Below are 12008 nucleotides of genomic sequence, written 5' to 3'. Positions count from 1 at the left end.
ATGTTTATACGCAGGTTCAAGAACCCGCTGCGGGTAACCTCTTTGCTGGAATCGTTTTTTCATGTCTTGTGCCTGACGTTCAAATTTGTTAAGGGAAGAACAATTTCTTCTAAGTCGAAGAAATTGTCCCTTAGGGATACCTCTTCTCAGGGCCGCTGGATGATAGCTCTCCGATCTGAGAAGGTCATTGGTGCTGTAGGCTTTCTGTAAATAGTTGTAGCAAGCTTCTCCTCCAAATCCTTACTGATTTTCAAATCTAGGAAGGCCAAAGCGTCAGTGCTCATCTCGAACGTAAATCTCAGACCAATGTTGTTTAGATTCAGTTTCTCCAGGAAGCATGTAAAAAGTGACTCACCCCCCCCCCCCCGACAAGGATGTCATCAATATAACGCCCCCAGAAAAGATGACATCCTCGTCCGTAAAAACATGGGTATCCTCCCACCAGCCCAGGAACATGTTGGCATAGGTGGGGACACATGGGCTCCCCATCGCCGTGCCCCTGAGCTGGTGGTAGATCTTGCCGTCGAATGAGAAATAGTTATGTGTCAAGATATATCGCAGCAAGTCAATAATGAATCTACTATGTTCACGACATTGGTTCCTACGTGTGAAGAGGAAAGCTTGTACTGCCACCAGACCCTTGTCGTGGGGGATGCTGCTGTAGAGCTGCTCTACATCAATAGATGCCAGAATGGTGTCGGGGTCCAAAACAATACCCTCCAATTTGGATATAAGATTGCTAGTGTCCCTAATGTAGGAGGGTAGGCTGGTAACAAAGGGACGTAAGATCGTATCTAAATATATGCTGGAGTTCTGGGCAAAGGCATCAATCCCTGAAACAATGGGATGACCCCTAAGTGGGTGTAACCCCTTGTGAATCTTAGGGATCGCATAGAAAGTGGCGGAAACAGGAAACTTCTGATATAAAAATTCAAATTCTTTATTAGAGATAAGTCTGGATTCAAGAGCCTCATTTAAGAGAGCCTGTTGCTCTTCCAAATATTCAAATGTGGGGTCCCTGGCGAGAATTTCATAGGTGGTCCTTGTGGAGACACAGGGCTCAGTGGGTGCTCTCGTCCACTGAACCAACCGCCTTTAGAAAGACAGCGTGGCTCAAGGCTCATCCCAACTGAACGTCAACCTCCTTAACCATGGGCGTAACACTGCGTCCTCATCGATTGGTTGGACAAGATCGCCTCTCCCATTGGATGAATCTCAAGCTGCATGGACAATTATCATCCAAATGATGTCTACAGAAAGACTGAGGGTATACATGTAGTCTGGAATGCACAGACTGATAATGGCTACTAAGGTAATCACATTAGCAATACACAACTACATTACAATGATTACTGGAAGAGTCTGGAGAAACGTCTGGCTTTCAGTGGCCAACACAATTACATGAGTCAACAAGAGTCTTGTAAAAACAATGAGGGACTTATCCCCCGTCTATAAACAATCTATCATCCTGTCTGGCTGAATTTTAAGAAACTTTAACCCATGAGAGTCCATGTCGTCACAGTCCTATCTGCTGAAATTCTTTTGCACATGCCTGGGTAATCCCCAGTATCCATAACCACCAAGTTCCCACCTTTGTCAGATGGCTTGATGGTGATTTGTGTATTCCTTTCCATTTTCAACAATGCCTTCCATTCTTCCATAGTCAAGTTGGACTTTACTGATCTTAATTTAGGTTGGATTGCACGAAGATTGTTTGCCACCAACTTGGAAAAGATATCAAGGCTGCTAAAGTCCATACTGGGTGGCATCTTTTTGTTTTTGGGCTTAAGGTTGGTAAAGGGCCCCAATCCTAGATTCTCCCCACTCACCTCACCCAGGCTAGATAGTAAACGGACATCCTCTAACATCTCAGGGGGGATGCCCAGACGGGCACATTCAGCCTCGTCATTGTGTGCAAAAAAATTTTTCCACTTTCATTTTCTAACGAATAATTCAATATCTTTCACCCAGGTGATGGGATCAAACCTTACAGTCGGAACAAATGAAAGCCCATAACCCAAAACTCGTCTTTCAATGTTATGTTGGACAGGTGGTAGCAAGATAGATTAATAATCTGATTCTCTAAGATCGAGTGGGAGTCTACTTTTTCCGGGTAGTTTTCTGATTCTGATGTCGTAAATTGTAGGGATCTCGTCCCCCTAAAAAATAAGTGGAAGCCCCTTGTTGGGGGCCCAGAGGGGTAGGTTGTCCAGGAGGGGATATTGTAGGGGGGTTACATAGTCTGTAGTTCTTTGTTGGACCGCAGTTTGATAGGATACCCCAAGATGGTGGTAAACCAGATCTCCCAAATGGTCGACCCCATTGTCGGTTCCTATTCCCCTGTCTCTCCCAGTTGTTTTGTCTCCCCTGATAATTCCTTTTCCCCCTGCCCTTATTCCACTCAAGTCATCCCTGTGTTATGGTTGCTGTGGCACTGGAGTCTATGTCCAGATTTCTTGCTACTGCACATGTGCGAGCACTGGAGACTATGTCCAGATTTCTTGCTACTGCACATGTGCAAGCGCTGGAGACTAAGTCCTATCTTGGAGCCATTGCATATGTGCGAGTGACATCATCGCTGACACGAGGTCACATGTCTCTGACACCTTCTATGCCGATTGGCCGCTGGTCATGTCCTTGTGACACGTGGTCACATGTCTCTGACACCTTCTATGGCGATTGGTCGCTAGTCATGTGCTTGTGACGCTTTGCTCGGTGATAAGCCAGCGTGACGTCATTCCTGTCGTTCTGGCAGCGGATTGGCTCTGGTGTCCTCCATCTTGGATGAGGCACAGAGTCTATATAAGACACTGATGCACGCCGCACGGCGCTCAGTCCTCTTGGTTCATGCATGAGAGTAGACGCTCTGTGCACGTTCCTCTAGGCATCTCTCTGTCTATGCTAGGTGAGCGCTACCGGCAGGGTAGCATTCTTATACCTTACAGCTTCGGCTGCAGTCCGTATCCTTACCTCTTAGGGGAGCGGACATAGGCAGGTGCCTGAGGCACATGGTCCGGCTGGGCCATGTGATTCTACTCGTAGGTGGACATTGCCGCTAGGGTAACGTTCCTTATACTGCATCTGGCAGTTGTTCGTATCCTCGCACACTAGGGGAGCGAACAGAGGTAGGAGCTTTGTGTGGCTTATGCTGCTGTCTGTCTCTTTTGCACCACTAGAAGAGCGGACCTAGGTATGTGCCATATCTAGTGGTTCGTGTCCTCGCACACTAGTGGAGCGAACGCAGGTCGGAGCTTTGTGCGGCTTACGCTGCTGTTCGTCTCTTTTGCACCACTAGAAGAGCGGACCTAGGCAGGTGCCATATCTAGTGGTTCATGTCCTCGCACACTAGTGGAGCGAACACAGGTAGGAGCTTTGTGCGGCTTACGCTGCTGTCCGTCTCCTGGCACCACTAGAGGAACGGACCTAGGTAGGTGCCATTTCACACTCACTGCCTTTGTCTCTGTGATTATTAACAGAGACCATTCCACACACCCTCCAAGTAAGGGAGGAATTGCCTTATTTACTAATTATATTCCTCTGTGAGTTTAACAGAGGTATTGCACTTTGCCATAGTCTGCAGCAGAGTCTTTGCACGGTGGACCCTGACTGTCTGATACTCCTTTAGGTTTTATTATCAGACAGCCCCCTGTAACACCCTGGGATTCGGACTCAGAGCAGTCCGAGGATGAGATATCCACCGGGGGGGCCGTCACCCCAATAGAGGGCTCCTTTTGATCTGAATAGTCACCCAGATCTCTTAGAAAGTGTTTTTGTATCCTGGTTTTTAGATTCTGTTGGTACTTATCAACTGACAATTGTAAAGATGTCTCTCTTGTTACAAACTCAGGATCCCCCTTGAATTTAATCGCCTCTTCCCTTAGATTTTGTAGGGTTTTGGAACTGTTTTCCAGCGTGACTTTCTCCTCCTTAAGGAGAATTGTCATCAGTCTGATGGAGGAATTGGTAAGCTCTTCCTCCCACCTACCAATAAGTCTCTCGGTTCTTGACCATTCTGCTGGAACTAGGTTGATTCTTAGGCCATGGGGGACAATCCTTTGTTTTATATATCGTTCCAGGGATTGCACCTCCCACCAGGATTTAATGTTAAGCTTATACACATTCAATAGTTCTGAAAAGAGGTTTCTGATGGGGACCTTACCGGTCCCCTGGCTGTCTGACACCTTATCTGAAAACACTTCATCGGCGTCATCCAACCACCTGTTTGTATTAATTGGTCCTGATAGAAAGCCTGCCATTAGACTACGTTAAACCACAGCAAATGAGATGAAAAGGTATGATAGACAGAGCAAACCACATAAACAATACCTCTAAAAATATAGTTTTATTAGTAAGAAAGATAAAATATAGACACCATGTGTCTTCCAGACAACAATTATAGACAATGAAGACAATGTGAGTAGTAGCTTAGGTGAAAAATAGAAAAGCGTGAGGGAAAAACAATAGATCCGTGGTAGCTATCGGGTTTATAGATGCTAAACTGGATCCTTAGATGACCCTTTCTACCAGCGGAGGGTGTCGTACTTTTTTGGACCCCCCCGCTCCAGGTGGCTGGCCCTCACTATCCCTATTCTCCACTGGCTTGTGTCCACCACCAAGAACCATGTGCAAAGGTGTATTTAGACAGACCACATATAACAATACATAATAGCGTCAGATGTAGGTTCTTCACCGGACCAAAATCTCCAGTCAATAAACTTTAGGTTGTTAGAATGGAGCTACCAGGCTCCTGCAGCAATCCCGACGCGTTTCTCCCCCCTTCCAACGCAATGAATGGGGGTTCATCAGGGGTATTAGGTTGAAGACACCTGTAGGAAAGACAGACATGTGTCGCTAAATAAATAGAAAATCGGATAAATAGATATATCCCTGGCCTCATGTGTACAGAGCAGATGACTTACTTAGGGTTGGTTGATATAAGTGACTCAGCAGGTCTGCTGACTAGTCTGATATAGATAGCCGATAATACTGTATAGTTTTTTCAAAAGTCCCCTATTCCTTCATCACGGTAATGGGTTGATAGAGGAAAATAAATATACCTCTTAGCCTGGAGAGAAAAAATATATAAAGAGCATTTTCGGGGCACCATCATGACACCGAAGATCACCATAAAAAAAGAACCAAAAATACATGGAATAGGACCTGAGTCTTCCTTAGTAGGATAGGGCACATAGGGTGAAATATGATCTCCAGATTGATGAAGTGAAAACCTGTAAGGTACAACAAGTCTTCAATTAAATCCACGATAGGACAGAGAAAACCTCCTCACAATATAAGTATAAGTACCCTTTGTAGTCGGTAGATCAAAGTAGGGATAATTCCAAGTTAGCTCATGCAAAGTCCCAACACACAGACTCCTGCATAAAAAGTAACAAAGTAACAAAAAAATCTCAATCAAACCCATTTTTTAAAAATAAATAGATTCTTGGGTGCCGGATATATACCTGCAAGAGAGAGTGCCTTCCAGAGACTTCCTACAGAGCCATAATAGGTATACTGCTGTAGTAAACAATGTATGTCAATAAGTGGCCCTGAAAGGAAAAAATGGAATAATCAGCCGTCCGTAGGATGGAAGCAATACCCCCATGGTGCCACTGTATACCTGTAATGAAAAGCGCTTTCTCTCCCCTCTGATGTGTGTTTGATGCCACGGTAGTACATACACAATGCAGCACGTGGGGGTGTCCTCTATGGACACTCCGCAGCGTGATGCATTCTATGTCACGTCCGGCCTGTTAGTAAATCCAGCGAATCAGTCTGATAGGCCTGTACACGCGTCTTTCAAATGACGCGCACTTCCGGACACTCCACAGCGTTATGCCTATTATGTCATGTCATGTCATGTCATCTAAGGATCCAGTTTAGCATCTATAAACCCGATACCTACCACGGATCTATTGTTTTTCCCTCACGCTTTTCTATTTTTCATCTAAGCTACTACTCCCATTATCTTCATTGTCTATAATTGTTGTCTGGAAGACACATGGTGTCTATATTTTATCTTTCTTACTAATAAAACTATATTTTTAGAGGTATTGTTTATGTGGTTTGCTCTGTCTATCATACCTTTTCATCTCATTTGCTGTGGTTTAACGCTATCTTGAATCTGCCAAGAGACTGCATCTTAGGCAGGCTAGGTGCGCTCTATTTTTTGCACATTTCAATTTTGTGGTCTCTTTTCTTCCGGGCACTAAGAATATAAAAACCGATGCTCTCTCTAGGAGTTTCTCTGCTGATATTCTGGATTTTGTGGAGCCATCTAACATCCTGAATAAGGTGTGGTCCTATACGCTATTTCGCCTGATTTAAGGTTAGCACTCCAAAGATTTCAGTGGGATAAACATGAGAGATGTCCTGTGGGGAAGCTTTATGTTCCTGATCAATGGAGTACTAAAGTTCTCTCCGAGATTCATTGTTCTGCATTTGCTGGTCATCCTGGGATTTTGAGCACCAGGGATCTTGTGAGTGGATCTTTTTGGTGGCTTTCCTTGTCTCAAGATGTCAGGAGTTTCATGTAGTCTTGTAGGATTTGTTCCAGATCCAAGCCTGGTTGTACACATTCTAGTGGGTTGTTTCAGTCCCAGGAGAATGCTCAAAGGTTTGCCAACCGGCGCTGGTCCCCAGTTTAAAGTGGGGACATGGTTTGGTTGTCCTCCAGGAATGTTTCTATGAGAGTTTCCTTGCCTAAATTTAAGCCTTGATTTATTGGGCCCTATATGATTTCAGAGATTCTCAATTCCGTATTTTTTTGTTTGGCTCTTCTTGAGTCATTCAGAATTCACAATGTTTTTCATTCCTCTTTGTTGAAGAGACATGTGGAGCCAGTGGTTCATCTTGATAGGCAAAAATTCCGGTGTCTTGTTAAGTGGAAGGGTTATGGTCAGGAGGACAGTTCTTGGGTCTTTGCTTCTGACGTTCATGCTGACGGATTGGTTTGTGCATTCCACTGTGCCCATCCTGACAGACCCGGTGGTTCTGGTGAGGGTTCGGTGACCCCTCCTCAAGGGGGTGTACTGTTGTGAACGTCGTCTGTGTGGGTGCTGTTCTGAAGCTCCCTCTGGTGGCCAGGAATGGTAGTGGAGCTAAATCTGAGCCACTGATTCAGACAGTTGTCGGTGTTAATTGGGAATTGGGGAAGTCCTATTGCAGACAGGTCTGGTCTATATAGGAGAGCACTTTCAGTCCGGCTTCACCGGTTATAATTGTATATTCCCTGCCTCTGTTCCTGGCTTGGAGATTTGTCCTTCCCTGTATCCCTGAGCAAGACCTCTGCAGATAAGTTTCAGTTTCTGCTTTGCTTTCTGGTTACCACTTAGGGTGTTGTTTTTCCTTGTTTTGCTGTGTATATGTTTTCTTGCAGGTGACATTTTGTTGCTATTGTGTTTTGAGCATGGAGGTTTCCCCTGTGCTGGCTTTCCTGCAGGAAAAGGGATTTGTATCCCTGTCTGATTTGATTATTTGCTTTTCTGTATCTTGTGTTCTTTTGGTATTTTGTTCTCCCATTATTTACAGGAGTACCTGATATAGTGAGGGTGAGGTCATATGATCTCAAGGGCCTTTTTACTATCAGGAGTTTGGTATTTTACTATAGGGATTTTGCACTGACCACAATCAGTTCCTTTCCTTTGCTTTGTATCAAGTTAGTTCGGCCTCACCTTTGCTAATTCTATTTTTCCTATCTGAGTATTGTGTTTTCCTATATCACCGTATTCTTTATATGTGGAGGCTACCTACTCCTTTGGGGACTGCTCTGAGGCAAGATAGATTTCCTCATTTCATTCTGTGAGGCGTAGACAGTTTCTCAGGCTTTGACATGCCATCTAGGATTTTAGGAACTCTCCACGGCTACTTCTAGTGTGGTCTGATAGTCAAGGGATTGCGGTCAGCCCAGGTTCCAACTACTTCTGTTTCTTGGTGTTTTTTCATCTACGCATGCCCCCCTAGTTACACCCCTTAGTTTTGTTATATGTTTATGCCAGTCAATAGGTTCATGAATGAATCAGATAGAAGTCAAATGCCATCCTTATGGTGTCTGTTTTTCACAAGCTGGAGAACTCCCCATCAGATTCTTTTTTCAAGCTTGAATAACTGGTGAATTTCTGATGGTGAAAACTTACAGACAAAATTCTGATAAAATCTGATAAAAAAAAGTGATAAAATGTGAACACTTTTTTTAATTGTGTTTGAGAAAAATTCCAGACTTCTTAATGGGCTCTTACGCTATATCTTTTTTTCAAAATATGGGAGAGAAAGCCTTGTCATGCTATACTGACCTTGACTTGACTGTGCATGTATTATGATATGAATCTACTGAACATTCTAAAGAAATTCCTGACTATACATTTCTTTTGCAGATATAAAGAATCTAAAATGAATAAGTGGAACATATTTGTGCTCATACTCCTTACTTTCTTTAAGAAGTTGCTTCTGGCAGAGGTAATGTGTATTAAATAGCGTAAATTGTTCTAGCCCTTTTAATTTGTAACATACAGTATACAGTTGAAACCAGAAGTTTACATACACTATCTAAAGAGACACATATGCATGTTTTTCTCACTATCTGACATGAAATCAGAATAAACCTTTCCCGTTTTATGTCAATTAGGAACCAAAATTATTTATATTTGCCAAATGCCAGAATAATGAGAGAGAGAAAGTTTTAAGCATTTTTATTACTTTCTGCAAAATCAAAAGTTTGCATACATTTCATTATTTGGTACCATTGCCGTTAAACTGTATAACTTGGGTCATATGTTTTGGATATCCTTCCATAGGCTTCTCACAATAGTTGGTAGGAATTTTGGGCCCATTCCTCCTGACAGATCTGGTGTAAGAGCCATGTTTGTAGGTTTCCTTGCTCGCACCTGCCTTTTCAGCTTAGCCTATACATTTTCAATAGATCAGGGTTTTGTGATGACCACTCCAAAATGTTGCTTCAGTATTGCCACATAATCTTCTTTTCTCATGATGCCATCTATTTTGTGAAGTGCACCAGTCCCCCCTGCAGCAAAACAACCCCACAACATGTTTAATTAGGCTTTAAAGCTTTTCCCTTTTTCCTCCAAACGTAATGATGGTCATTATGGCCAAACATGACTCCAAAAATTAAGGCCTTTGTTCCTGTGTGCATTTACAAACATTAATCTGGCTTTTTAATGTTTCTTTTGGAGTAATAATTTCTTCCTGCCAGAGTGGCCTATCAGCCCATGTTGGTACTGTACTCGTTTCCCTGTGGATAATGACACGATCTTACCAGCTTCCATCAGCATCTCCGCAAGGTCTTTTGCTTTTGTTCTTGGGTTGATATGAACATGTCTGAACAAAGCACACTCAACTCTGGTACACAGAACCTGTCTCCATCCTGAGCAGTATGATGGATGGACATTCCCATATTGTTTGTACATATGTATAATTGTTTGTACAGATGAACGAAGTACCTTCAGATATCTGGAAATTGTACCCACGGATGATTTAGAATTGTGCAAGTCCACAATTTTCTTCCTGAAATCTGGTCTGGTTTCTTTTGACTTTCCCCTGATTCTGCACTAAGAAACAGTGTGTTTCAGGTGTGCATTGAAATACATCCACAGATGTGTCTCTAAGTAGCTCAGATGTTGCTAATAAAACCTAACAGAAGCTTCCAAAGACATGCCATAATTTTATGGGCTGTCCCATTATGTTTAAAGGCATAGTATTCTTGGTGTATGTAAACTTTTGACTTTGCACAAAGTAATAAAAATGCCTTAAAACCGTCTCTTTCTCTCGCTCTCAATATTTTGATATTTGGCAAATATAAATCATTTTGGTTCCTAATTGATCAATAAAGGTAAAGGTTTATTCTGATTTCATGTCAGATAGTGAGAAAAACATGCAGATGTGTCTTTTTAGATACTGTATGTAAACGTCTGGTTTTAACCTTATTTAATAGCAGCACAGGTATATACCACCAATCCACTAATGCAGGAAAATGATAGGAATAGGTTAAAGAGGATGAACTTTTTATTAATATATAACCCAATTAAAATAAAACTTTTATTGGTTACAATAAAATTATGATAGCATGTAATTTTAATCACCCATACTAGATACAATTTTTATACTAGGCTACAACTGACCAACAGGCATTCTGACACCCTCCCTCTGTTCTGGGAGACTGAGTTCTCAGACTGCTAAACTCGTTCCTATCGATGCATTGAGGTAGATGCAGGAGGTCTTTTACAACTTTTATTGATATTGATCAGTGTAAAACTACAAGAAAAATGAGAGTACTCAGTACAAAGCATATAACATATCTGAGGTACATAGCATTACGCATGGTAAATGACACATACAACGTAATTACATACCATGGTAGATTGTGGGAATAGTCGTAAAGGCAGAAGATACTGCTAAACAAGATATCATGAACAACAGAGCAGCTGCATCAGACAACACAGTGAGAGCTAACAAGGGAAACATAATAACTCACCAACTGTGTTATGTTGAGGTAAGCAACTCGAAGAGCTAAAAATCTATCACGAGACAATGAGCCTGACTAGCATAAAGATGGCTGCTGTTAAAAAGAAGGGGAAGGTTAATGTAAAGGCTGATGGGAAACTACTGAGGCCTAAGGAGCAAAAGTTAGACTTCACAGGTAACAAATGAGGCAGAAATTAAACAATACCCAATGATAGAACATGTGAGCAGATGGAACTATATTCAATGAAGATACAGAAGCATAAGTAAACCAGTAATGAACATTGTAGTGAAGATATGACAGTAGATGTCTTTGGCGTCAACGAGTCTTCAGCCCCGTTACGATTTTACTGGTTATCTCTCCATGGGCCACACTTGGTAGATACTAATCAAAGGATATTGCATACGACCTCTCAAATTTGACTATTTTAGAGAGGATATAAGTTAGTCATTTACGTATTTCAATGTGACCCTTGTCAAAGTTACCATGATCATTACACTTGGCCATTTTTTCATCTTCTAATGCATCAACCTTAGAGATGAGTGAACTTGTGGAAGTTTGGTTTAGCGAGGTCAACCAGACTTTAGATAAAGTTTGCTATGGGACCCGTACTTGACCTGAACTCCAATAAAAGTCACTAATTGGGCAGTTTGGGTCTCCGCCCACATGCAGCCAGCCATAAACCGAACACTTCCGGGGGTTTTTTCAATTTTTTTTTATGCACACTACATCCTATCATGCTGTTGCCCCCAGTGTGAGTCATTCAAATACTGCAAACGGCTCAAATTGGATCGAACGCTGTGCATAGCCGAGCACAGTGATACTTGCACGAGTGAGTTGCATATGTAAAACACCTGAACTTCGAACCTGAACTATGTTTTTTTTGTAAAGTTGGTGTTCAGTGCAAACACTGAACCTTGGGTTTGCTCGTCTCTAATCAACATCAAGAATTCAGTATTTACTTACCGGTTAGTGTGTTCCACTCCTCGATAGGTGTAATCATCAGATATGCCAATCTGATTTTATATTTTGTCTAGACAACTATGCCAAAAAATCAAAGACAGAGAACATATTTTACAGAGAAATAGAAAAACCATAGTAAATCATTTTAAGTAATATATGTCTATAGCCCATAGTGCTGCTATGATGATACTATCAGCATTCTCTGAAAACTGTAAAATGATAGTCATTGTAATCAGTACAAGTTTCTCCAGCTTTAAAAAAAATGAATAATGCATACATTTTTTTTACGGATGGGAAAAAGTGACCTATTTTTACTGGCTGTCAAGGATTTTCTGGATAGTTTGCAACCCTGGTCATCAGTGTTAATCTTTTCACCTGTCAGTGATTCTAATGTTTTGAGGGATGGGTGTACCACCATTACCATGCAGCCTGTAAGTCAAGTTTTATGTAAAAATGGGATGCAACCTACACTGAAGATCAAAATTAGAGAACAATGTATGAAAAGCTTTTTTTCCCAGAAATAATGTAATCTACATTGATCAACATTTGAAGGTTTTTTGTAAAGGGTACA

The 12008-nt window shown here is 42.0% G+C and overlaps 1 protein-coding gene across 1 annotated transcript in view; it reads left to right on the top strand.

Annotated features, from left to right (window-relative positions):
- The window catches only part of LOC142309610 (ecto-ADP-ribosyltransferase 5-like), a 61102-nt gene that overhangs the window by 25790 nt on the left and 23304 nt on the right, over positions 1-12008 (top strand). The window contains exon 2 of the mRNA XM_075347201.1: positions 8373-8454. Coding sequence (XP_075203316.1) covers positions 8389-8454 — 66 coding nt within the window. The 5' untranslated portion in view covers positions 8373-8388. The remainder of the gene's footprint in view (positions 1-8372; positions 8455-12008) is intronic.

The sequence above is a fragment of the Anomaloglossus baeobatrachus genome, chromosome 1, assembly GCF_048569485.1.
Source record: "Anomaloglossus baeobatrachus isolate aAnoBae1 chromosome 1, aAnoBae1.hap1, whole genome shotgun sequence".
In the NCBI taxonomy this organism is placed as follows: domain Eukaryota; kingdom Metazoa; phylum Chordata; class Amphibia; order Anura; family Aromobatidae; genus Anomaloglossus; species Anomaloglossus baeobatrachus.
The sequence above is the reverse complement of the archived record's forward strand: the minus strand, read 5'-3'. Positions and strand labels throughout refer to the sequence as shown.